General features: G+C 56.8%; 1 protein-coding gene across 7 annotated transcripts in view; it reads left to right on the top strand.

Annotated features, from left to right (window-relative positions):
• Nucleotides 1-20423, top strand: part of NUP214 (nucleoporin 214) — a 57007-nt gene extending 36584 nt beyond the window's left edge. For 2 of the 7 annotated variants that reach the window (XM_044439936.1, XM_044439935.1), the window contains exons 29-36: nucleotides 441-2162; nucleotides 4324-4394; nucleotides 5405-5561; nucleotides 7662-7811; nucleotides 13152-13323; nucleotides 17389-17576; nucleotides 18208-18232; nucleotides 20179-20423. In XM_044439936.1, the coding sequence (XP_044295871.1) occupies nucleotides 441-2162; nucleotides 4324-4394; nucleotides 5405-5561; nucleotides 7662-7811; nucleotides 13152-13323; nucleotides 17389-17576; nucleotides 18208-18232; nucleotides 20179-20212 (2519 nt within the window). In that variant the 3' untranslated portion in view covers nucleotides 20213-20423. The remainder of the gene's footprint in view (nucleotides 1-440; nucleotides 2163-4323; nucleotides 4395-5404; nucleotides 5562-7661; nucleotides 7812-13151; nucleotides 13324-17388; nucleotides 17577-18207; nucleotides 18233-20178) is intronic. The other 5 variants (XM_044439940.1, XM_044439937.1, XM_044439939.1 and 2 more) reach the window with 5 other exon arrangements.
• Nucleotides 20424-26342: the final 5919 nt, after the last annotated feature.

Below are 26342 nucleotides of genomic sequence, written 5' to 3'. Positions count from 1 at the left end.
GAGGAGCAGCAGCAGAGACTTAACGGGAAGGAGCTCGGCCCCTGGGCAGGGCATCATGTGGCTGGGCAACTTTGCGAGCACCTCGTTAGCATTTTGCTGTAATTAACGTCTTGCCTCGTGTTGGGGTGGCGCTCCCTCCGTCGCCATCCTGGCCATCATCTGCACCTCCTTAGCAAAGGTGCCTTGCCCGTGAGCAGCCGATGCGGGAGGTCTGTCTCCAGAGGTTTTGAACAACTTCCAGAAGCCCCGCCAGGCTGGGGATGGTGGGAGCTGTAGTCCAAGACTGGCTGCCGATTCCCGGGGTTCTTTTCCAGGCCATGCCCCCTGGGTTTTTGAGTAACTGAGGGTGAGATGGCCGGCACACCTGGCGGGGGCTCTGGGGAGGCAGGCAGCTGGGACACCTTCCTAACGTTGACCCGTCTGCTTCCCTTCCGCCTCAGCAGCAACGACCGCTGCAGCTAAAGAGCCGAGCCAGCTCGACACGCTTTCCTTCGGCGGAACCATGAAGTTCGGGGCCCCTCCAGAGAGCTCGTTCACATTTGGGGCCACAAAGCCAGCTGGCCTCTCGGGAGCCTCTGCGGCAGGTGGAGGCGGCACCAGCGCCGGGGACCTAAGCCAGGCTGTCGGGCAGAGTGCTGCAGGCGCACCTCCGGCCCCCGCCAGCAGCCTGGAGAGAGAGAGCCTTGCCCTGAAGCCCGGCGAGCAGCTCTTCCAGGGCACGGCGGCTGGGGAGACGCTCGGGAGCTTCTCCGGGCTGCGAGTAGGCCATGCGGACGAGAGCCCCCGGGCCGCCCCGGCCAAGGCCACGGGCATTCAAGCGCCGAAACCCTCCATGGCCGGGTTCCCCCTTGGGAGCTCCCTGCAGGCCGGCAAGCCGGCTGAGTCCGCCGCAGCCCCCGCGGCCGCCGGCGCCAGCACCATCTTCGGCAACGTCCAGTTGGCCGGCACGGGGCCCCCGGCCGTCTTCAGCCTCGGGACACCTGCGGGAAGCTCCAAGGCTCCCTTCGCACTTGGGATGCAGCCAGGGAGTGCCGCCCCCGCACCGGCGCCCCCCGCACCTCCTCCGCCGGCATCGATGCCCCTCTCCTTCGGAAGCCTCCTGAGCTCCACAGCCACAGCCGCTGCTCCCGCCGCGGTTCCGGGAGCGGATGGCAGCAAGGGCCTGCCAGGCCCGGAGAAGCTCCCTCCAAGCGAGGCCGCCTCTGCCGCAGCGCAGCCGCCCCCTCAGCCGCAGGGGCCTCCCCCAGACCTTCCCCAGGAGCCTCCCGCGATCGCCACCCCTTCACCGGCAGAGGCAGAGGCGGCGAGCCTCGCCCCGACCTCGGCACCACTGCCAGCCAAAGGGGGGCCTCCGGCCACCGCCTCCGGGGAGTCAAAGGCTGAGGGGGCGGCTGCCGTTGCCACCACCAGCCCTCCTGCCCCCGCAGCCATGGCCACGGCCAGTGCCTTGCCCCCTCCACTGGCCGAAGCCGCCGGCGCGTCCCCATCGCCGTCCAGCCCTAGCACGTCTGCCCAGGCCCTGGCCACGGGCACGTCGGCATTCACCGCCACCGCCTCGAACCCCTCCCTGCTCACGCAGCCCCCCACCTCCGCCTCGGCCTCTCCCGCCTCGGCCTTCAGCCAGCCCCCCGCCGACACCTTAGCAGCACCCGCTGCGCCCGTCTTCGGACCCGCAGGGACTGCCGCGGCGCCCCCGTTCAGTCAGCCCCCTGCCACCTCGCCATCCACCGCCGCCGGTACCACCCAGGGGGCTGCCCCCGGATTCAGCACATCCGCATTCAGCACAGCTGGCACCGCCGGCTTCGGCCACCCAGCCTTCGGGCAAGCCCCCGCCTTTGGGCAGCCGGCCAGCCCGTCGGGCGGCTTCTCCTTCAGCCAGGCAGGCTTCGGGGCGACTCCTGCCTTCGGGCAGGCGGCCTCTGCCTCCGCTGCCCCGGCCTCCAGCACCGGGAACCTCTTCGGGGCGCCCTCCAGCACCGACACGGCCAGCTCCTTCTCGTTCGGGCAGCCGTCCACCGCCACGGGGCTCTTCGGCCAGAGTGGCACGCCGGCCTTCGGGCAGAGCTCCACCTTTGGGCAGGCGGGACCGGTCTTTGGAAGCGCCGCCCCTGCCACCGCCACCACCACATCTTCAGCCGGATTCAGCTTCTGCCAGGCTTCAGGTAAGGAGGTGGTCCAGAGGCCTCCCGTTGAGCAGGGGCCCCCTGTGGGGTGACGGGCCAGACTCCGTGGGTCGCTTGCCAACGAGGATAATGCTCTGGCCTCGAGGTGAGAAGGCGATTCCCAAAATAAGCCTTCCTGTGACTTTCCTGAGCAGGGGGAATGTGGGTCAAGGGGGAGGGTGCTGATCTGAGGAGGAGAGCGGTGGGGTCCTGCCGGAGAGGGGGCTCACTTTTGAAAGTGCCCTCTTGAACCTATTTGGCCCCCACCAGGCCCCAACCCCCCCCTCCTAGTTTTTATTTTATTCCTGAAGGTTTTTAAATCTGAGGAATTGTTTAAATGCAGGGTCCTGTCTTCCAGCACCATCTTTATCACCCCTTCCTCTACCTTGGGCTTAGGTTCTTGGGCAAGATTATTTAGTTTGAGCCTCATAAGTTGGGAAATGTGTTTTATGACGATTCTGGCAGCCTTTTCACGAAAAGGTGGCACCCCCCCCACCCCCCGGCCACAAGGTTGACCATTTTACAAAAGCATCCAAAATGATCTCGCGAAATTCCAAGAGTTCCTGCTGACTCTGACAGGTCCAGCCAGGACCCTTAGTCTTAGTGCCACAAGAAAGTAAAAGGCCGGCTGGGTCACTAAAATGGGGTGCGGCGGGAGACCAAACCACCACTGCTAAGCATGAACATTCCTTGCACACGTTCCCCCCACCCAAAAAACCCCCCAGCACCCAGCCTCACTGTCCTCCTCACAAAACATGGCCAGATGGACTCATGTTCTCTGCCCAGAAGAGGGTTGCAAAATCTGTGGGGGTTCCCTTTGCAACCAACCCCTGCTTTGCACCCCTGCGCCATCCAGCATGTGTCTTCCTGCGGGCCTTTTCCAGCAACAGATTTCCCTGTGAATCATTCCTGCCCACAGGCAGAAAAGTAATTACATTGTTTAGGCAAGAAGTCTGCAGAGGGAAGGGCCCCCTTGTGAATTTTCCAGGAGAAAGGAGTATTTTTAAAGCTTGCGAGTGAAGGAAGCGGATGCCGCTGACTCCGAAGGGGGTGTAATTACAGAAAAGTGCCAAAGGGCTGGTTAGTGAGGAACATGGCCTGTAGCTCCCAGCATGCCCCGGCCAGGCCGGGGCACGCTGGGAGCTGTAGGACTTCTTTCTTCCCTCGAAACATGCGTAGGATGGCGCCCTGGCTCCGATGACGAGGCCTGTGCATTTTGCGCCAGCCTAGGAAGCACTCCATCAAAATGCTCCCTTATGTTCCACGGGAACCGGTGCTTGTCCCTCGCCAGGGAGGCTGGGACGGAGCCATGCAGGGTCCGGTGGCTCGCTTGGAATCCAAGCGGTTCACCGGGGGTGGGCGGCATTGAACTGCAAGGCAGCTCATGGCTTCAAGTGCAGGCCAGGCAGGGGTAGAACAGGGAGGTTTGGGGAATGTCAGAGTGGACGAGCACTCCAGGCCGGGGCCCCCCGGGCCCTGACTTACCCCCAGCACTTTTGGGCGCCTGCCTAGTTGTCCGTCCCCTAACTCGTTCAGCCCTTTCCTTGCCAGCCACTTGGACTGCTGGGAAATCAGTGTCTGCTGCTGCTGCTGCTGAAAACCGGCGGCCCCACACCCACCCCTGCCTTTGGGCAAGCGACTTCTCCTTGTCCACACCTCCCACGGCAGCCATGTTGTGGCGGTGCCCACAAGGGTTTCTCATGTGGTCCAGTCTGCCCGCAGCCTGAAAAGCTTCCCTGCAGCCCAGAGTTCACTCGCCTTCTCCTCTTAACTTTTCATCAGCTGGTGTGTGTGTCCCACCAAACTCTTGGCCTGTGGGCTTGTGCAGTGTGCTGTTGGATGGACCACCCCCTGCCTGCAACTGTGTTTATCTGTGGTTCTTGTCCCCACCTCATATTTTAGTGGGTTTTCAGCTATTTTGCTTCGGCGACTTTGTTTCAATCCAGCCTTGAGTTTTGCTGTTGCATTAGAAAGATTGCCCTTCGTTTATGTTCTCTTTCCTTGAGTTAGATCCAGCTTTAGCTGAACAGGACTCCCTTTGAAATCAGGAACGACAGTGCCTTTGCGTCTAGCACAACCCTCTCCTGCCACATGCTGAAAAGTCTTGCCTCTCTTTCTCCCCCCCCCCCACCCCATTTGTTCCTTCCCTCCTTCCATACAGCATTCGGTTCCAGTAGCCCAGGCACTGTCTTTGGGCAAGCAGCCAACACCAGCGGTAGCCTCTTTGGCCAGGTAAGCTTTCCGAACACTACCTTGCCTTCCTAGGCCAGCTCCACTCCGTACCCAGAGGGAGTGGTCCCTTTTTAATACCTGGCTGTCCGTCAGATGTTGGCGTTCAGCTTTCCCCAGCCTAGCACCGTCTAGATGAGTCAGGCTGCAGTGCCCCTTTTAAACCTTCACAATCCCCACATTTTGACCCACATGTACACACCACTGCAGGGATCAGTGAGGATGCAGGTGGCTTGGTGTCACCCATGCTAGTGTTAGGCTCCCCTGGTAGCGGGTGAACTGCACCGTCCGCTCTGGCTGCTCGCTGTCGATAACAGACTTCTCTTCCTTCTAAGAAGTGATTGGAGGTCTCCCTTCAGCCTTCCTTTGCAAGATGCACGCTCTGGGGGCTTCTTTTTCCTGGAACAGGTGGGCAACCTGCCGCCCTCCCGATACCCTTGGCTGGCAATCCCTATCATTACTCGCTTACTGCCGCCCAGGGTTGATGGGAACTGTAGTCTGGAGCCCTAGGAGAGTCTTGCTGTTTGCCTGGACGACTCAGGAAGAAATACTTGGTGGTTTTCCTGGAAGAAGTTCTCCAAAGCTTAGCACCCTTCCTCTATTCGACCGGCAGCCGCTGCAGCGCTCCTTTTCGGCAGAGTCTGCGAAATCCTTGAGCTGGTTACCAAGTGCGGTGCCAGGCAGCTGGGAGACTGGCCCTAAGCTCGCTGCCAGGAGATGTCTTCATTAAACAAGATGTGCTAATGTGGGCCCTCTGTTTTTCTTTACCTTGAACCCACTTTGCAAGGCACATGTGCAATAAAGGGGAAATATCCTGACCCGCATTTGGGAAGGGGTGGGCCCACTGACACACCCAAAGTAGTTACTTTTGCATCTTAGCCCAGGTCTTCAGGGTGCCTAAATGAAGCCGCTAGTCCTCATGGAAGCACATCTGATCCTTAGGTGTCCAGGAGCCCCTACTGAATCTGGCGAACAGGAGTCCAAGCATGTGTCTCCCCACTTCTGTCTTGCAGCAGTCCTCGTCCAGCAGCGGTTTGTTTGGGTCTGGAGGTGGTGCGGGGAGAGGCGGGGGCTTCTTCAGCGGATTGGGAGGAAAGCCAAGCCACGAGGCAGCGAATAAGAACCCTTTCAGTTCCACGGGCGGAGGATTCGGCTCATCGGCCACCCAGAGTAAGTACCCAGCCAAGTGCTGCCTTTTCCTGCCCTGACGAGCCTCGCCTGTCTCCCTGGTCGGGCTTGTTCCCCGTGGGAGCTCACGCCCTCGGTGGCTGCAGCACGAAGTTGCAGCACGCAGGCCTGAACAGCCCGTCCCAGGCTGCCTCTCGCGTCGCAGCTTTCCGAACTGAGTCTGCTTGCGCGACCAGCCGCAAGAAATCCGAGTGATCAGCATGGTTGGTGGTGCTGAGGACGAGATCGATGCGGGTTTGGTTTATTGGCTCCTAGGCCCGAAAGGCTCCTGGAGGGGCTCTGCAGCGAGCAAGCGCGCGCCTCCCGGCAAACTGACAGCCTAGAAAGGCTCGACACAAATGGAAAGGAAGAGGAGGGAAGGAGTCGTCCGGATGGGCTGGAGGAACGGCCTTGCTTGCAGCCTCTTCTCCCTCCCTACGTCCTGCTGCAGAGAATTCCCAGGGAGACACCCCCCTGCCCCAAATTCTGGGCCCCCATCTCGACCCGTCGCTTGGATAGCAGCAAGGCAGCCACGAGGGATGCACTGCTGAAGCGAGGCTGGGAGGGGAGCAGGAGGAGCTGTCCCTCGAGGTCGCCGCTTCACTCACCCCAGGCTTGAGGCTTCTCATTGCAGTCCCCGTGCCCTGCTGCCCAGCTCTGGGTGACGTTGGCGCCGCTCGGACAGCACGGGGGCTGAGCACCCACCCCCTTCCCCACGGCCCTGCCTGTAGGTCATGGGTCCTCAAACTACGGCCGCGGGCCGGATCCAGCCCGCCATGCTGATTTATCCTGCCCGCCTCAGAGCTCTGGGACTCGCTCGGAGAAAACGACCTCCGAGTGAGTCCAAAAGCTCTGAGCCGGTGCAGTGGGGAGATGGCCGCGGTTGCGGTTGTGCTCGTGCAGGGAAGATGGGCGCAATGGGATTGGGTCTGCGGGGGGGGGGGGGCTTGCCTGCTGCTGGGAGGGTCGTCCTTCAGGTGACTGCATGGCGCTCCTTCTGTCCTCCCAGGCCTTTCCAACCTATGCTTCTTTAGCTCTGCTTCAATGCGGTCATCTTGGCACTCTCTTTTCTAAGGCCACGTCTTAGTGTGTTGGGCTTAGGAACCTTCCTTGCTGCTGGTTCTGACCTTTTGTCAGGAGAGTGTCTACTGAAGACCAGGATGTTTAATTATCCAAATTAATATGCATACTTTCAACTGTTACTGGGGTGAAGATTTGGAAAAGTGGGCCCGATGCAGGGGATGCTCTCACCAACCATTTAATGGCAGTACAGAGACTGTGGGTTCAAATGGACCAAAACAAAGTCCCAGCAGCTTCCAGCACGCGCAGCTGGCACGATGGGGGAACTGTAGGGCTCTTCTGCCCAAGCGTACATAGGTTTGCACACAGCAGCATTTAACGCCTGCCTTGTCCTTGAATGGTAAAGACAGGCTTAGAAAAACACTGATGTTTGAACTTCCTGGGGCTCTAGCATTCAAAACAGGCCTCTGATAGAAAGGTTACTTTAATGGGATCTGTGCAGAGAGACAGGCGGGAGGAAAGTGCATGAAGTCACACGCTGTGCGTGGCAGCACTGTGTTCTTTGTGCGTGTGTGCACACACAGACACACAAATGCACAGCTGTTGCTGCTTGACCTAACCCTCAGGAAGAACTGGGTTTCACATCTCATCGGAGCAATGAGTATGTCTGATGAAGTGCTAGGGTGCTCTGTCTTGAACCTGTCTGACCACTGAGGTAAATAAGAAGGCTGCAATGAGTGGACTTTTGGTCCAGCTCAGCATGCCTTCTCTTAGCTTTTTTTCATTAAAAAGGAGCCAACTATCCAGTCTTCCAAAGGAGAGGGGGAAATGTTTGTGTCTACCAGTTCTGTGACTAACATTTGGGAGACATGGCCAAAAGAGTCGGTGGTTCTTTGCAAATGCCTCCTGTCCACTTGGAGAAAATTCCTGCTCGCCATAGGCAAGTAGCTGCGTGAAATTCCCTAGCGAATTTCTGTGCCTTTTTGATTCCGGGCCCTGTTGCACTTCCTCCCACTAACTCTACCCAAAGCTTTGCCTGCTTTTCCCTGGTAGGTAAGACAAATCTTTTTCTCCCCACCCCAGATACATCCAGCCTTTTTGGAAACAGCGGCGCCAAGACCTTTGGATTTGGTACCACCTCTTTCGGTGAGCAGAAGCCAATGGGCACGTTCAGCTCGGGCGGAGGGAGTGTGGCGTCACAAGGCTTCGGGTTCTCCAGCCCAACCAAAGCAGGTATTCAGCTGGGCCGCTTACCTTGCGATTCATCCAGGAGGGCCTGGTGTCCTGTCTCTGTAGGCAGGAGATCAGCAACGCTCTTCTCCCAACTTGAGGGAAGATCCCCCTGTTTGGGGCCGCGGCCACATCGTACCTTGTCCTGGGGCCAACTAAATGTCGCCCCACCCCCAGGAGCGAGGTTTTGAGTTCCCCAGGAGGCTGCATGTGAGGAAAAAAGGCGTGCTTCAGGAGCATGATGGGGAAAGCCCCGAATCCTCCGTTGGTAGCCATTCCAGGTTGCCGTGCAGGGGGAGGCATTGGTGTTAAACCATCTGAATTAAATTAGAGTCGATGGTACTGGGTATGGAAACACTGCTCGGTGCAGCTTCGCAGGCTCCTCAGCAGACATGGCGGCAGTAATGTAATGGAGCTGCCGGTAATTTTGACCACGCTTCCTGTTGCTTCTCAAGCAGGGCTGCGCCTGTTGGGTGCCAAGATAAGATAAAATTCCACATGTGCGTTTGCCTCTGTTAGGCAGAATTTAGGATTACCTCTGGGTGTGTCAACGGGCTCCGCTGGGGGGCAGCCTCTCTGCCCAGTTTTCTGGAATCCCCCCCCCCACACCTCGCCCCTTTCCACTGGGTCTCCTATTTCTGGGATAGATATTCTGGGGTCTGGAGGGGCAAGCGTGGGAAGCACAGGGCGGGGAAGTCCTCTTCAAGCATAAATCTGGCCCCGAGGCGGGAATGAGGCCTTTCTGTAATTTCCCCTGGTTGAAACATGTCCCCACAACCATCAGGGCCAGGATCTTGCTTCCCCACCTGCTTTTGTCCAGCTTCCTCGGGTTGTTTGATTCAGCACTGTTACTAGTCAGAGCATATGCCCTGCATTGCTTGGACAGTGCATCCAAGCTGTAAGTTAGACAACCAGGTGCTCGGGCGATGGCTGATCCAGTCCCTTTACTACAGGAAGGCCAAGATCTCTTCTTGCTGATGCCAGAGTGTAGGACAAGGAATAATCAGTTCAGGCTGCGAAAACCCAGATTCAGGCTGGACGTCACTGTCAGAGCAATGCGACAGTGGAACCAGCTGCCTGGAGAGGTGGTGGGCTCTCCCACACTGGAGACATCCAAAAGAAACTGGACAGCCATCCGAGTGGGATGGTGTGAACTGGTGTCCTGCAACAGCGAGGGTTGGACTAGATGGCCTTCATGGCCCCTTCCAACTCTGCCATTCTGTGATTCTATGACAGCATGAATTGGAGCCAAGTGGGCTCTTGAAAGGTCCTCTGTTAAGGGCACTGCTGGTTCCTCGTCCCAACCCATTGCCTGGATCATGGGCTTCCCTTAATTGTTTCCCAGCCAATTGGGTGGCTCTCTTCTCAGCCAGAGGCAGCTTTTCTGCCGTAAAACACCCTGGAAGAAAGAACGAAACCCAGCCAGGTGGGGTGAATTACATCACAGAAACATAGAAAACAGATCGAGTCAGAAGGGGTCTCCCGGGCCATCTAGTCTGACCTCTGGCACCAGCCGGCTCCGCTCACGACATGCCCACCATGTGGACGTCCAGCCTATCCTTGAACACCCGCACCAATGGGGCCTCAACCACATCCCAGTGCTCTGTTTCCTGCTTCCCAAGTTCGCCCATGGATGCCAATTGCAGAGATGGCATCAGGCCAGTCTGGGACTTTTGTAGTCCCCACAAGCATTTTCCAAATGATTATTCTGTGCAAGCACATGAAAGGACTGCTCTGGCCCTGCTAGACAGGAATTCTGGGAGTTGCGGTCCAAATGCTTCTGAAGGCCGCCCGGTTGGGGAAAGCTGCCCTAGAAAGCAGCAGAAGGTAGAACTAGCAACTCCATTTTCAGCACCCTTCCCTTTTTTCTTATAATTTGGCAGTGTAAAAGAAGTACTTTCTGTTCTCATTCAGTTTTCACAAGTATTCCTATAAAAATGTCTGCATATATAATATTTAGATCCCAGGAAGAGTTCCTTAATCTTTTTTCCTCAAATATTACAGCTCAAATAATTGTGGGGCACTGGAACAAGAACATAAACACACACACGGGGAAAGGAGGGCTTTTAAGCTTGTGTTTCACTTACACTTTGTAAGCCTGCTAAATTATTTATTTATTTATTTATTTATTTTAGAGTTTTTATATGCCGTCCCCATTGCTACATAGCCTCAGGACGGCTCACATCAACAAATAAATAAAACAATACAATTACAATTAAAACTTGGAAACACAGTGGCTGCACAGTTAAAACTATAAATATTAAAGATTATTAAAATACTGTTTGCGTAAAAAGGTCTTGGCCCGGCACCGAAAAACAAATAACGACGGTGCCAGGCGGACCTCTCTGGGGAAGATAACACTTAGATAGATTAGATAACACTCTGGTGTTTTTCTGACCAAAACTGAAAGTATGCCAGTGCAAGCTGACCGTATCTTGATGCAAAAGACCCTATGGGGGTTGGCCAAGTTTGCACAGGAAAAAAGTCCAGTTTTTTTCAGAAAACCCACCTCCCCAGAAACACTTGGCCCTTTCCCCTCACCCTTTCTGAATCTAGCTGCCTGGCATATTCCACCGGCTTCCATGCATCCCTCTGCAGCTAGCATTTTGGCCTCAACTTCCGGTATATCATGTTTGTTTGCTTGCTTACAGTATCAGGGCAAGCCCACTGCCTGGTGGCTATAGGTAAAAACGGATGGTTCTTGGACAAAAGTGTAACCAATCCCTGATAAATAATTCAACTGGACCTTTAAAACAAACAAACGAAAGACGAGACAGTTACGTTTGCAGCCAGATGGTATCTGTTACGTTACCCCAGACTGGAATTTCACCCAGGGTATTAAAAAGCATCCCCAGTCACAGAGCAAAACAGTTGAAGGCACATTCCTGAACAGGCAGGTAGCCTGTTACAGGATTGTGAGGAAATGCCCCGGTAAGAGGGCCAGGCTATGGTTTGAGGGAGGGGGGACGGGGGAATAAGGCTCCCGGAGGGGCTTGCAAAGATGAAGTATAAAACCGTCTCTGCCTTCAAGCTTAGAAATGTTGGTGTGTCAGCACAAAAGGAGAGGAGATTGGGAGGGAGGAGAAAAAAGCAAAACTCAGGCACTGGTACTTAGTTTTGGCCTTCTTACGGGTGTTCTTTCTGGCAGGGAAGGGCCAAAATACGTTTGGCAGAGCTGTTCCTTCTCTGGATGGTGCACGGAGCTGGGTGGTCTCCTTGCCATGATGTTTTCCCTGGGAGGCCGGAGCTCCAGCAGCCTACAGATGAGCTCAGAGTCGGCTGTACTAGGAAGCTGTCGTTCGGGGCACCTGTTCGTCCCCTCAAACTGGCATCCAGATGCATGGGCAGTAAATGCAGGCCAGCAACAGGGATTGCAGCTTGGGAGAGGCTTGTGGGTGGCAGCCAGCCAGCATGGGAGGTGGGGCCTGCCCTCCCTGGCTAGCACAGTGGCCAGGTTGCATCCCCCTGCGCCCAGGCAGCGTGGCCCAGAAGGGTGGCTAAGGGTTCCCCGGGGCCAGTGCTGCGGGTGGGCAGGGTGGGCGCCTGCCGAGAGCCCGCAGCCCTGCAGGGGCCCACTAGTGAGGGCCCCCTGCAGCCGCTTCTCCTCCACTCCCCTGCAGCCTGCCTGCTTGCTTTGGCCCAGACAAGGGTGGCAGAGAGGAGGAGGGCCGAGGGGCGCTGGGGCCGGCCTGCTCTCCAGCCCTTTGCCTGTCCAGCAGGCGAGTGGGAGCCACGATGAAAAGGAGGAGGAGGAGGAGGAGGAATCAGAGCAGCCACGGACCATGGCGGTGAGAAGGGGCGCTCATGCAGGGGCCATCCTGCCCAGCCCCGCCTGAGCCCTGAGGCCGCCCCGCTTCCGCCTCTGGCCCCGTTCCGGGCAGTGGCACAGTCTTCGCTTGGAAGAGGACAGGCGGCTCACCTCACTTCCCCACGAGAGAGGCTTCTCCCCCAGCGCCCGCTGCCGCTTGCCACGCAGGTCACAGGCAAAGTGCCTGGGTTCCTCTGCCCAGCCCTAGGAAAAGGCCGGGAAGTGGCGACTCACAGGGTAAAGGAAGCCCCGGCTCCATGCTCAGGGCAGGGGTGGGGGGCACCAGCGGCCACATGGTGCCCCGAGGAAAGCAGGGCGTGTCCCGCCCATCCCGAGGCGTCTGACCCAGCACCCTGCTGCTTCGGGAGGCTCGGATGTCCGGCCTTCGGCAGGAGGGGCGCGGAGGCTGAGCTGCTCCTCCAAAGCGTCCTGGGCAGCGGGAGGAGGGAATGGGAGGAGGGAATGCCACAGGCGCGCCTGGCGGTCGCCTCCCGGCCCGCATGACAGGTCAGGTCGGTTGTGTCGGCTGCCTCTAGGGTGCGATGCGCAGCTGCTCCTGCAAGATGGCTGCAGCTTTGCCGGCGACATCAGAAACCCGGCTAGCTTAGCAACTGCTAGCTTCCCCCTTCGTTTTCCCCCCTTTCCACTCCCTGTGAGCTGGCGGCGGTGGCAGCCACGGCTGCTGCGTTGCATGCAGGCTCCCACAGGCGTTCCCGGCCTGTGCCTTTTTTTAAATTCATGTCAAGGGGATTCCTTTTTAAGGACACGGCTGCAGAGCCTAGCCACTGCATTTGCAGTAAGTGTCCCGAAGGATGCACGGTGAGGTGGCTCCGAGAGCACAACGCCCCCCGCCCCTGCCGAGGCGCCTCTCCCAAGGGGCGTGGGTGCTTGCCGGCTCGCAGTGGGAGGCCTCTGGCCACTCCAGCACGGTGGGTGCAGGGGGAGAGAGGCCCAGGCACCTTCCGATGCTGCGGAAGGACCGGGAGCTGCAGGACCAGCATTGAATGCGGTGTTGTAACTCTCAGTGGGTCTGACAGCCTCCCCCCGGGCACCCTCGACCGAGGCTGCTCTCTCCCCCAGCTGGTGCTGCTCTGCCTCACTTGGCTCCCGGGGGAAGCATGGCCCGCCGCTCTTGCAGCTCTGCAGAGAGTGCAGGAGCTGATGCCTCATATGCCTGGGGGGGCTCCCGGCCAGATCCGCGCTCCGCCTGCTGGAGCAGCCAAAATCAGCGATGCCATTCTGGTCGCCCCCCTCCCGTCTGCTTGGTCCTTTAAAAACCAAACCAAAGCAATCCTTTTGCGAGCGTTCCCGGCCTTGCATCCGGCAGGGTGGCGCATGCTGCCATTCGCAGGGGCTGCTGTGTCTCCCGGGGCGATGGCCACGGCACGAACGAGGCGTCCGGCGTGGTTCCGCACGGTGTTTTTTCGTGACAGGGGAAGCTAACCCAGTGTCGTCTTTTCTCCCCTCTCTGTCCGTTTCCTGTTGATGTTGACACACTCTTTTTGTTCCCCTTTTTTTGCCTCTGTGTGGCTCAGGTGGCTTCGGAGCTGCTCCAGTGTTTGGCAGCCCTCCCACTTTTGGGGGGTCCCCTGGGTTCGGAGGGGTGCCAGCATTCGGTTCAGCCCCAGCCTTTTCAAGCCCTCTGGGCTCGACGGGAGGCAAAGTCTTCGGCGAGGGGACGGCCGCGGCCAACACTGGAGGATTCGGGTAAGTCCGCACAGGGCCTCGTGGGGGCGGGGGGGCCCTGGAGTCTGCTTTTCTCTCATTCTGGAAATGACGCCCGCGATGAACTCGGTGCGGCGTGACCCAGACGTGGTTGCTGCACTGGCAGAGAGGTGGGCTTGGGTCTCGGGGGTCTAGCCCTCACGTTGAGGCTGTCCCTGAAGGGCTTGTCCCCACCTAGCAGGGCGATGGATAGGACCCCTGTGACTGTCGCTACGGCTTCTCTGGCCGTGAGCTTGCAAATGCCCCTCCTGCACTCACGCTAGTACTGTTACTCCTGCTAGCACTAGTACTGTTACTCACGGTATTCCTACCATCAGTATTACGATTGCTTCTGCTGTGATTTTATTAATCCTGCTATTACTGCCATCTGTGTTGTTACTTTTATGCTGCAGTTACTACTAACCCGTTTATTATTAATAATAACACTGCTACTATCACTTAGGTGCTTAATCCCGTCAGCAGGAATATTGCTGCCGCGGTTCGGGCTAACACTGATACTGCTACTGCCACGATCTCGTCGTGCAGCTGCTGTCATTTCTACCATCGGTACTTGTAGTAATGAAGCTCCCGCCATGCTTTTTACCACGGCTGTCATTTATTTACTGCCGGAGTCACATCATCCCCTCGGTGTGTGTGTCACTCTTGCTGGCCCGCCTCTGATTGCTGATAGCAGAGCAGGCCAGAAACATCTCTGAGGAATAAATGCAACCACAAGAGCAGCCGGCCGACACTAGAGAAAAACCACTGACTTCGAGAAAGCCAAAAGCAGTTCGAGAGAGCCCTGACTTCCCGTAATACACACACAGCATCTGACATGCCCTTGTCTCCAGTCCAACAGGCTTCGTAGGTTTTTGAAGCCACTCCCCTTAGAACCTGCCAAACCTATTTACCGGAGCCGAAGGTGAGATGGCTCGCCTCACCACGAGATGCAGCAGTCCCTCTCAACCCTCCTTTGAACTCTTTCACTAGCTCTTTGATGTTCTGTCTTCCAAAGCAGAGTGGATAAAAATCCATGGTTTTTTAAGTCGATTTTTAAAATTCTGACCAGGGTTTTCAATAATAACCAGGGTTCTCTTTAGTAACTAGTGACTAGCAACTAGTTCAGCTAAACTGGGCATGAGTATATTAGCCCTACAGCTGAACATTAACCGGAATCCGTGTCTTTGGCAGAGGCATGGATTCAAATGGGGCTTCTCTGTGTAGAGAGCTAATCTGTTCATTTCACAAGTAGAAGTATTGGCCCTCCCCCTGCCCAGAATGCGAGCACTTCCTTTTCACCTGCTCCAAGTAAACGATTCAAATTTGCCAAGTGACTATTTGGCATAATTAGGAAAAGAATCCAAAATTCCAGAATTTACTCCCAAGAGATGGAAGGGGCAGCCACCAAACTGGATGGCTTTGAATGGGCCACTTTGTGGAGAAGGCTGCGAACGGCTGGCTGCAGGCTACCTCTAGTTCCAGAAGTAGTGTGTCCCCATGTGCACCAGTTGCTGGGCATCATGGGTAGAGGGTTGCACTCCTGGCCTGCTGATGGGTCTCCTGGGGGCAGCGGAGGCCACACTATTACTAGAATGCCGGATGGGCCCTTAGCTGGATCCCACAGGCCCTTCTGACATTCCTTGATCGGGGTGGAGTCAGAGTTCTCAATTTGGCTTGCTTTCCCCCTTATTCTTCCACCAGAGTGAAGGCCAAGGCAGCTTCCTACCTTCCTCACAAACCGTCCCGTTGCTGGTCGGAACAGCAGCCCGCTGTGGAAGTACTTTGCAGGCACTGCCCCCCTGAAAGAAAGGCAGCTCACAAAACCGCGTGGCAAATAGAAGCAAGGCCCAGTGGCAAGAATGAAATAGCCACGTTAACATAGAAACAGCGTGAGTCGGAAGGGGTCTTCCGGGCCATCTAGTCTGACCCCCGGCTCCAGCCGGCTCTGCTCACGACATGCCCACCATGTTAACTGCAGTAGTACATGTGTGCATCGGGTCTCTGCCCTTTCTTCTTTCCTGCAAAGGAGCTCAAGGTTGCTTGGGCTGCCGCCTCCTTTCCATTTCACCCTCACAACGACCCTGTGAGGTAGGTTAGGCCGAGAATCAGTGACTGGCCCTAAGCCACCAAATGCGCTTCATGGCCAAGTGGGGACCAGAACCTGACTCTCCCCAGTCCCAGTCCAACACTGTTACCAGTATGCTGCATTGCCTCTCACAGTTTGGCAGCCGCATTTTGCCATGGCAGGAGTGTCACGAGAGCACGGGGGGGGGGGGTGAAGAGGTGACCCCCCAGAACAGGTGCCCGAATTGTTCCTTTGCTACTCTGAATCTTTCAGAGACCACGTGGCTTTCTGCTGTCTAGCTGCATTCGTCGAAATACAGCTGTGGGGAGCCAATTATCTCTGTTGCATCCCATCACCCTGGATTAGTTTTTGGTCTGTGTGTGCCTCACTTACTGCTGCCCCCGCCCTCGTCTCTTTCAGCCCAACTTTTTCTGACCTCCGAGGCCTCCCTTCTCCCCTGCTGCATGTGCCATGTTACAAATCAGGTGGCCCTTCGGAGGTAGGGCCCTTTCAAGGTGCAGACACAGGCTGTCGCACAGAATTAAATTAGGATGTGCCAATCCGTGCCCTTGTTCGCCCTTTTCAATACCTGGCAGCACCCTCGAACAGGAAGCCTGAGTTGCATCTGCGATTCAGATGCACCTTGCTTCAGTTTTTCTTGCTGGCCCTGAAACACCGCGATTTAAGCCCTCCCGCCCTCTCCCGAAGGCAGCCAAGCCTTGCGCATCCTTTCTGCCAAACCCAGCTGCGCTCTTGGGGCTCCCTGATTCCTCTGCAACCCACAGTCTGACGGATGCCGCCATCTCTGGCGATGAATCACCAGCAGGAAAACATTTGCTCTGCTCCTCCTCCGACTTTGACGCTTTTGTCCCCCCACCCCCGCCCCAAATGAGCAACACGCTGTTTATGTGTGTTCATTCGGGCATCCGTTAGACTGTATCCTGTGTGCCCAGCAGGTGGTTCCCTCAGCAAATGGTGAACAGGATGGAGTAATTTAAAAACACGCCCGCCCCTGAATAAAGCGCTTCTGAAAACATGTAATTCACCCACAATTAAAATCAATTGAGTGAAACAGAATCAGAAAAGGAAGACGGAAAGATCCAGGCTGCTGTCGCACGTGCTGGCATCTGCAGTGGCAGGGGCGGGAAGGCGAGGGTGCGTGCGGTCGCGGGGTGAGGTGCATCGGGGCGGGCGACCGCCGGCCTGTGGAGGGGTCCGGAGCTGCCCACCGGGGTCGGCCGAGGCCCCCACCACCTTCCCCCGCCACCAACCTCAGGCAAGGCTCACAACGGCTAGCTCAGTGGGGCGTTTGCGTTGGGCCTTCTCGGCGCTCTCCGTGGTGCTGAGCCACCCCAGCATCAAGGCTCAGCACCACGGAGAGTGCCAGGGGCTCTCCGGGGTGGTGTCCTGGCTCTTGTGCAGGTTTTTCCCCCGTCTGGAAGGCCGAGTGCTTCTCCGACGGCTGAGTCGCCGGCAGGGAGAGCTGCAGGCTGCACCACAGCTTTCTTGCTCTTGTCCCAGCTTGGCAGGCCCCAGACCGTCTCCCAAACTGAGTCGAGCCCTCTGGCTGAAGGGGGCTCAAGCCCCGGAGAAAAGACAGCTGGGACGGGACTGAGCCACGCTTGGCAGGCAGCGAGTGCGAGGCAGCCTGGCTGTTTGCTGGGGGCCGGTGGCCCTCCCCAGGGGAATGGCAGGATACCTCCCTAGATTACAGAAAGGGAGGAGAAAGATTTCAGGTAGCAGATTTGGGTGAAGGCCCCTGCTGAGGCTAACAGAGTGAGTGCAGGGCAATACGAGGTGGAGAAAATTAAGCAGGGAGCCCTTCCTTGCCCTCCGGCTGCCATGCAGGCTGAGGATTATGGGAGCTGTAGCCTGGCAGTTCTGGAGGTCAATGGGTGTGTGCTCACGCTTTCCTTGCTTGTGTGGGCTCCCCGGAAGCTTCTTACTTGAACACAGCAAGGAGCGGCCCCGGTGCAGTGGCGTTTTCCTTACGATCCGAGCAGGGCTGCTGCATCCTCACGTGACGTGTTCTCTTGCTCCCCGGCCCGCAGCTTCGGCGGCACCGCAAGCACGGCCTCGTTCGGCACCCTGGCGAGCCAGAACACTCCCACCTTCGGATCGCTGTCTCAACAGTCCACCGGCTTCGGCACACAGGGCAGCGGCTTCTCTGGCTTTGGGTCAAGCGGAGGAGGTACGAGACCCCGGCCAGGAAAGACGGGTGGTTTGGGGTGGCAGGGCACCCGCCCCACTTTCCGTGGGCCAAACAGGCAGGGAAGCAAAGCAGCTGGGCCACACCTGGCCTCGGACGAGCTCTGAAAGGTGCTGGAGCGAGAAAAATGCCCCGAAACCTGGCAGGGGGCCCTGGCATTTGTCCTGCCTTCGGGACGGGAGTTGGCTGGGGCTGCCCCAAAGCACATTCAGCATTTCCACCACCTCTCCTTGGAGGAGGGTGCGGGTGAGATTGAGGGCCTCAGTCTTGGGCTTGTGAAGCTGTGCCCCACAACTTGGTTGCAGCCTCCCCGAGTCTGATTTCCTGGAAATTCTCCAGCCGTCTTTTGGCAAGGGGGATCGAGAAGTAGGAAGTCAAGAAATGTTCAGGAAGGGGGGGCTGGTGTTCAGAGGGCCAGCCTCGCATGGTCCCTGCCATCTCCAGCTTCACCTCGGCCAGGCCCTATGTTCCAAAATTAAAGGTAGATCTCTGTTCCTGTGCTGGGTTTATTAGTCGTGGCTTCAGAGACGGGGCACCGCGACGCTTTGGAAATGCATGTCTTGTATGTAGTTTGCCGCTTAATCCTTTTAATTTTGCGTTTTTCCCCCGGCAGGCTTTGGCTTTGGATCGTCTAATGCGTAAGTCCCTCATCACTGTCTCATACATTCTGGGTGTGTTTTGCGGGTGCGCAGGAACGAGCTGCTGCCGGAGCAAACTATATTAAACATGGTAATCCTGCTTGAATTTTGAGTCAGCAGGAGAGGATTCCGCTTTTGTTCTCGCTCTCTTTTCTCCTTGTAAGAGCATTAACGAGGGGCTTAGGGCGATCGAGGCAGCAGCAAACCTCCTGCAGTGCCGACTTCTCCCCCCGAGCATTCCACTGGTGGTTTTTCCCCTCCCCGTTTTCTGCCCGTCCTGCACCGGCACTCGCCAGCACCAGTGCATGTGAGAAGCATTATCCCAGGAGCTAGTCTGGGACTCGGGGGACCCGGGTTCTGGCCCATGAAGCTCACTGCACGACTTCGCGTCATTCCTGGACTCTCGGCCTTGCCCACCTCACAGGGTTGTTGTTGTTAGGGTAGCATGGAGGCAAGGAGAGCACCAGCTTTCTTGCAAGAGGAAGAGAAGTGGAGTGTTAATACAATGATGGCCTTACTAATTAGTGGCCGCTCACGGGAAGAGACCTTTTCCTGCCATTTATGTGGTAGCCAGGCATCAGTGTGGAACCCAGAGAGGTCCGCCTGGCGCCGTCATTATTTGCTTTTCGGCACCAGGCGAAGACCTGTTTATTTAAAAGTTATTTTAGCTGTTAATTTATTATTATTGTATTTATAGATTTTAATAGCCGAGATGGTACCAGTTTTTAAATTATTAATTGTATTTTTTTGAATGTTGTGAGCCACCCCGAGGCTTTGTTGCGATGGGGGCGGCATAGAAATGTTTTAAATAAATAAATGAAAACCCCAGGCAATGTGGGGGGGTCAAATCCTGCCTGCTGAGGTTCCCTAGGTAGCCACCCCCGTTTGCCCACACCACCGACCGTTGCACATTTCCCAGCTTTCCTGTTGTGTGTCTCCTCCATCCCTCCACTTTCTCAAAGGTCGAGATGCCATTCCTGGGAATCTGTCACTGCTAGGGAAGGCTTTGGGTTCCAACCGGCTGGCGTTTTTCACCTCCCCTCTCCAGCCTCGCCCCTCGCCGAAACGCAGCCCCGGGGGCCTCTCTGAGGCACGGCGCAGCCTCCAGGCTCAAAGACCCTCGGCTGAGGCACAGCCCCTGCCGCGATTTCTCCTCGTGCCAGAGGTGAAGGGGCCGGGCTAGCAGGAGGATCTGTCTGCCACGGGCCGGGTCGCTGGGACCCTAAGCTGGGCCGTGGGACCCAGCCCGGCCTCTCTGCAGCACCACCTGCAGGCACTCCGCCTGGCCTGGCCAGAGGCGTCCCCCTCTCCCAGTGCGCCTGCCCAGGCAGCCTGCACAGGGGGCGGCCAAGAGTGCACAACGGAGCAGGTCCACCGCTCCTGCCTCTGGTCCAGACGATGCCGGCGGGCAGGGCTGTGGTGAGAAGCGCCGCGCCCTCTTGGTAGGCCACAGCCGGCATGCGCACCTCCACCTGACGCAAAGGCCCGCAGTCCCCCGGACGACCCTCACGTGCAGGCGAGGCGCAGAACGGAGGGCGTCCCGAGGCAGCGGCACTGCCAGCAAGGCCACGGGGGGGGGGGGGGGCAGCCGTCCGCACTGCTCCTCCCTGGCAGCGCCGGCCTGGCTCTCCCGGGGCTCCACTGGCAAAAGCCCCCGAGCCCACTCAGCGCCGGGCGCTCTCCCTTGGGCGGGGCTTCTGGCCCAGTCGCTTGGCCGTGGCTTGGCCCAAGGCAGGGCGGGCAACCCAAGAACCCTTCCTGTTATGTCCTACAGCTCCCATGATCCCTCCCCACCGGCTCCATTGGGTATTCCGGGGGGCGGGGGGGGACTGCAGACCAGCACAGGAGGAGGGCCTGCCTCCAGCCCCTCTGGCCTCCGTCGCTCCCCTGTGCTGGCAGAGGTCCTCTTGCCCTGACCAGCTGTCCTCCTGGCTTGTCTCTTTCAGATCCACCTCTGGGTTTAGCGGCTGGAGAAGCTGAAGGGCAGCTGAGCTGGTTTGCACAGCTGTGCGACCAACAGGAACGGCACGCGGACACCTGCAACAGTAAACCCTCGGGATTATTTTTTTTTAACTTTCCAGCCAACCTTCTCTGACTTCCTTTTTGTACAAAAGAAAAAGCACGCCTACAAAATGCCTATTTTTTTTAAAGGAGTGGTCTCTCCTCTTTAAATAAAATATTTTCTCTGTGACGGTGCCCTTGCCCTTCCAGGTTGTATGAGTGAGTTGTGGGAGCTCTTTCTGAGGGGCCTGGCATGTTGCCACTGGGGAGGGGGCCTGGGTGGGGGAGCGGTCCTTCCCTTGCTGCAGACCCCGTTGCACCGTTTCCATTTGGCAGGTGGGGGCGGTGACCACAAGCAGCTCTCTGTAGGCATCAGGCAAGTGGCGGTGGAGGTAGGTGAGCTGGCACAACATTTTGTGGTACATGGTCCACTCCAAAATACTAGAAGGGGGAGATTCGGCCGGCCGTGCACGCACGCACGCACACAAAGCCGCAAACCGCTGGAGCTTCACTCCGTTGAACGCCAACAGGGATGGAGGACTGTGAGCGGGTGGCTGATCAGGGACTTCAGGAGAAGAGAAGCAAGGCAAAAGAGTTGGAAAGAGGAAAGTAGAAGACAGAGACGGCCCAGGCTGGAAAATAAGGACTCTCTGCCGGAAGTTGGATGGGGGCAATGAGAAGCCAGCAGGCAGAGCAGCTGGGGAGAGTGAGAGCACGAAAAATGTGAGTAATCCACAGGCCAAGCCCGCTGAAGGCAGTGCCCACTTCCTCCATTTCCCCAGCTAGCCGAGCAGTCCTCCCAGCCGTGCTCCCTTCAGCTCGTCCTTGGGTGGTTGCCCACCTTCCATGCAGCTCCCCCCCCACACATTTGCAGTGGCTCTCAAGGTTTTGTTATGTTGTCCAGGGTGAGGAGGCTGGACTAGAGGAGTCTGTGCCCATTAGGGTTCTCACATAAGAATCCGGTGATTCTGCAGAGACTGTTCGGAGGCAGGCTGCATGTACAAAGAGCCACGAGCCCTTTTAGATCGGCTGTACCAGTGCAGAACACCTGGCTGCCCACTCCCCTCTTTCACATGGAAGAAACGGTTCCCATTTCATGCCCCGAGTGTAAGCCTATGAATAGTTTCCAAGGAATTCTTGGAACTCCTTTCAAGAGAAAATAGCTTCTAGTCCTCAGGATTTCAGAAAACCTGGAAAAGGATCCATGCTGAAAGGGAAGAGACATGGTTCATACAGGAGTGGAATCAGGCACAGTATTTTATGAATTAAGTGAATTTTATCCCAGGGCTGAGCCAAATGCAGGCTGAGGAAAGTGTGCTATGAGATTTTGAAGGCTGGACAATACAATGAATGCAAAGACGAATCTTTAAAATGCACTGTGTGGTCCCTCGGTTCGTTTGCAGGCGGGTTGCTGTGTAATCCTTTCACAGAAACAATAGCAGTCTTGCAACACCCTTCCAGAGTTTGCGTCTGCACTTCTTGAGATTGTCTTCTGTGGAGCATCTTGTCGATCATTGTGGGGTTGCAATGCATGATTTGGCATTTGGTGCTCAGGCTTCCCTTTGTGCTTCCTTTCTTGGCCGTGTTGCTTTTCTCCAAGTTTCATGAGTGTGTCTTGTGAATCAGGTTTGGAACAGAAAACTGCTTGCAGAAGAGTGTTTGAACACGCTTTGGAGTACAGAACACACGTGTGTTTCACTGCTTGGGTGCGTTAGCAAGCTAGCATTTCGTGACTGGTCACCCCCGCCGCCATAGCAGCCATTTTGTGAGGGTGCTCACAAAGGCATCCCCTTGCCAAAAGATGTTGGGCATCCCTGCCGTGTGAAGAGCGTCCCTTTGAAATTCAGGGCAGGTTTTCCACATGGAAGGAAAGTCACTGGAAACACAAAGGCAAGCAGAACAGGTGTGCAAAAGTGTGAGTGGACGAAAATATCTTGCCAGGTATTACTATACTTCATCAGTCCTCTCCCCCGCTCCTTATCATATAAATAGACACTGGCTCATTGCAGGTTCTTGACTCAAAATCCTCCACATGGCTCCTCCAACGCGTCGGCATGAACCAGCACCGGGCAAAGGACTGGGGGAGCGGTGCCCTCCGGATGCGGCTCGCGCCGTTTGCTCTGGGGGGTGGGCGAAGCTGTTTTCGTTCTGTGCAAGGCGTGTCAGGAGCCTTTTCCATCTCTCTCACACACACTCGTGCGTTTCTCTCACATACTCACATAGGCGCCCCACAGGGCTGTGGGACACAGCAAGTGCGCAACCCCCCCCCACTCTAGTTCCGGGTAAACCAAAGAGCCCCACATCTGCACAGTCGTAAGCGCATCACACTTCTCACCCAATTCGGAGCCCCGGTTTGCTCCCGGCACGCAGAACCCAGACACCGGTGGGCCGTTTCGCACCAGCGCTGCGCTCCAGCCACCGGAGGGGTGGCAAGCAGCTCCTGCACGTGCCCCGCAGGTACCTGACCTATGGGCAGAAACAGCCCCCCCCACGCCAACAAGGATCCCCAAAGGTGCACGCCCTCCCCCCTTTTTAGTTCTGGACCCTCCCCAGCTGAACCACATGGCATCCGAGGTGTGTGGTCCGGAATGACACCGCTCGGCATAGCGACGCCGGAGGCCGGGGAACAGCGCGTAGATCGAGTTTCTCGCTTTTATAGCTTCAAATGCGGCGGAGGCCGAAAGTCTCCGAAAAGCATTCCGCTCGGGCAGCTGCTCTGCGTTCGGCCTGGCCCGGGTCCCACTTTCAGCAAACAGGTGCTTCGGGGGGGCAGGCAGGGGTCGCTGCCACGCTGTGTCCCTGGCGCGCCGGACGGAGCAGGGCAAACCTGTCACCTGCGAGAGCCTCGCTCGGCAGCGGAATGGGGTCAAGCAGGCCACCGGCCGCCTCGCCCCAGAGAGGCCGGTGGGTCTCCAACTGAGCACCTCCTTCCTCCTGGCCCATCCCTTTCCCCTCAACCAGTGCTTGCTGGAAGGCATCGCATGCTTATGTTTTCAAAATGTAAATGTACAGGAAAAGGGGGAACGGAAGATTAGGGCTCTGCCGGGTGGAGACCCCCTTTTGTTTCTCTCCCCAGACAAGAATCAAACAAGAAGCGTTCTGTGCCCAGCGCACTGTCAGGACTTTGTTGGGTTCTTCCCACCCCGAAGATCGTCTGCCTTGGAATGTCCACAACCCTCGTGTGGCCTCCGTCTTCTGTGTGAAGGAGGCTGCTTTCATCTGCTCTTTGCCTCTGCTATTAATAATGCCGACAGCAAATCCTAGAGACGAGGCTTTGTGCTTCCACGGTGGAATTTTAGAATCTGATTCTGTGTTACTGAAGATCCCGCCGTTCTGTGGAAACAGACTCGTTTAGGGTCGAAGAGAGAGGGAGTGCAATTCCTGGAATCTCCGAGCACAGGACCCTTGTCTGGTTGAGCTCTATTTATAAAGCTGCAAAGAGGCTGAGAACTGCTGAGCGGAGTCGCCCTGTGCCTCCCCTCTTAGGAGCTGCTGACAGCTGCCCGATAGCTGGAAGGGAATCATTGCACCTCTCCCCCTCTGAAAAACACAGCAGCCTCCCCAGGGCCCTCTTCCACCAGATCTTTCCAAAGCATTACAACCTCTGAAGGCGGTCCGGAAACCTCCTTCAGACCTGCTTGCCCGGACCGGTCATTTCAAATACAGCACTGCAAGGCTGCCGAGAGGGCTTGATGGTTTCGAGGGCCCGGTCGGAGTGTGGGTGCTGACCCTAACTGCTTAGGGCCAGGTCCCTGAAGGACCCCCTTCTGCTCAGGTGCCAGGATCACCTTTTCAGGGTGCTGTCCTGCAGAATAGTGCCAATGGCTGGCTACCGAGGAAAGAGCCTTCTCTTTGGTGGCCCTGAAGTCTGTAGGATGCCGTTCCAGGCAGCTCTTCCTTACATCTGCTCCGTATCCATTTAGATGCCAGGTTAAGTCTTGCCCCTCAAATAAAATTACTGCCAGCTAGTACATATCTGTAGCACTTCAATCTTTGAATGCGTCAATATTTTCATCGACGTGCTTAATTTTTAGAATACCATTTTATAGTTTGGGATTTTAAAACTGGTTCCAAACCATTCCAAGTTCATCTGCCCATGGTGTGATGGACACATTTAATAGAGGATTAAGCAAACCCGTCTCGCTTGTGCTCGAAATGGCTTCTGTCAATCTCACCTCCCTAATCAGGAGAAACACGCAAGTGCAGCGCGCTGGGTGAAGAGTCGGCAGATGTGGGACCGACTGTGGCAGGCAGCAAGCAACCTCCTGAGCATGAGAGGAGAATGTGTGGAGAACTGAAGCCATAGCATGTGACTCTGGGAAATATCACGGGAGCTCCAGGAGCAACGGCCTTCAGTCCCATTCATTTCAATGGGTCTGCTCTAAGTAGGACTAACATGAGGCTGCTCCCCAAGTCGAAAAGAAAAAATATTCAAGTCGTTAAGGTTTAAATCAGTTCACTCTTTTTCCTGTGAGTAGTGGATTAAGGTATTGAATTGCCTGTGAACTAATTTGGGAACACTTCTGTGTGTGCTCTGAACCCAGACAAGCTAACAAGCCATGGTTTGTTAACCATGAACCACCCATGATAAGAACTTGTAGGGTTCTTCTCAGTTAACATGTGGTTTGGTCCAAGCATGGCCAGATTCAGACAGCATCACCCATATTTTGACAACAACTCACAACTCAGTGACAATGACATTCAGGCCCCAAGCATTGGGTTAGCATGTTCTCTGAACTCTGGGAGAGGCAGGCCCATGCACATCCAGAAGCCACTCTGAGCCCCTACGAAGCATAAAGACTGCGATTAAAACGGTTCCTTCTGTATTTTCCTCCCTACAGCGCTGCGCCAGCGGTGGCCACAGATCCATCTGGAGGGAGGTGCCTTTAATGCAGCTGCCAGCTGCCTGCCGGAAAGCTCCCAGGGAGGACGCAAAGCCGCACCCGGGGCTGTCGCACAAGCTCCCACGCCTTGTGGGATTGCGTGCGCAAAACCACCCCATGCAAAGGAAGCGTGGCACAGGAAGCCAGGGAGTCCCCGCTCCCACTGCCAGTCTTGGTTCCGGAGCACAGGACTCCGGCGGGCCCATCAGCCACAGCCACATGTGGCAAAGCCGCTGGTGCTGCCATTTACATCCTCTGCTGTCCTGGCCAGGTGTTCCGAAACATCACAGGGATGAAACGGGGCCGGTTCAGCAGCCCATGGACAATGATGGGGTTCTCACATGACGCTAAGCCACCTTGGGCTTTTGGCACAGGCAGCTGCAGGCATTCAAACCCAGAATGGTTTCTCCACTGTGGCACGGTTCACGCGAAGAAGTCGCCCTTGCTTCCCCTGGTGATCGCAGACCCCGCGGGTGGCTTGGGGCAGGATTAAAGCATGCACAGACATTCCAAGGGATGTCCCCAAGGTGTGTCCCAGGCACGCTCCCCATCTTTCCTGCAGCAATGCCATGAAGGTCTGCCGGCTCGGAGCCTTACAGTTTTCCCCATGAAGCCCGCCACCTGCCACAGAATCTGCGTATTTTTCCCAATGCACCTAATTTCTGTGCCCTGACATTTGTGTGTGCCTAGCTACTCATTCCCTCCTCTGCCTTGAGATTTGCATATGTGTAGCAATCCCACACAGTGCTGTGTAACCCATTTAGCCAGCCCCAGAAGCTGGGGACGGGAAGCCGGGAGTGCGAAAGCCCGTGTTTCTGTGCGTCTAAATTGGCAGGGCATTGGCAAGGGGAGGGGGGTGCAGGTGAGCCTGGCCTGGTGGGAGGTAGGCAGCCTTGCACCGTGGGGGAGAAGAGAACCACAAGTACCTCTCTGGTTTGCAAATCATTTCCTTCTGTGTTCAGATGCAGGAACAAGAGTTTCACTCGGGGAGCGTGGCAGCAGAGGAAGAAAGTTGCAGGGAAGTTGACAGGCGTGGGCATGGCTGAGCTGCCCTCCATGGGGCAGGGTCTGAAATCCTGCGCTCGTGCCCAAGGCATCAACAATGCGAGCAGAAAGCGTAAGGATGCGTCCCAGCCTTCTGGGGTTCAATAGCTTATCCCGTTAGCCATCTGGCGATAGGCGCAGGGCAGGGGCGGCGAACCGATGGCACGTGTGCCGCAGCGGGC

The sequence above is a fragment of the Varanus komodoensis genome, unplaced genomic scaffold (assembly GCF_004798865.1).
Source record: "Varanus komodoensis strain SLA01 unplaced genomic scaffold, ASM479886v1 scaffold36, whole genome shotgun sequence".
NCBI lineage: Eukaryota > Metazoa > Chordata > Lepidosauria > Squamata > Varanidae > Varanus > Varanus komodoensis.
This window is presented reverse-complemented; position numbering and strand designations above follow the sequence as displayed.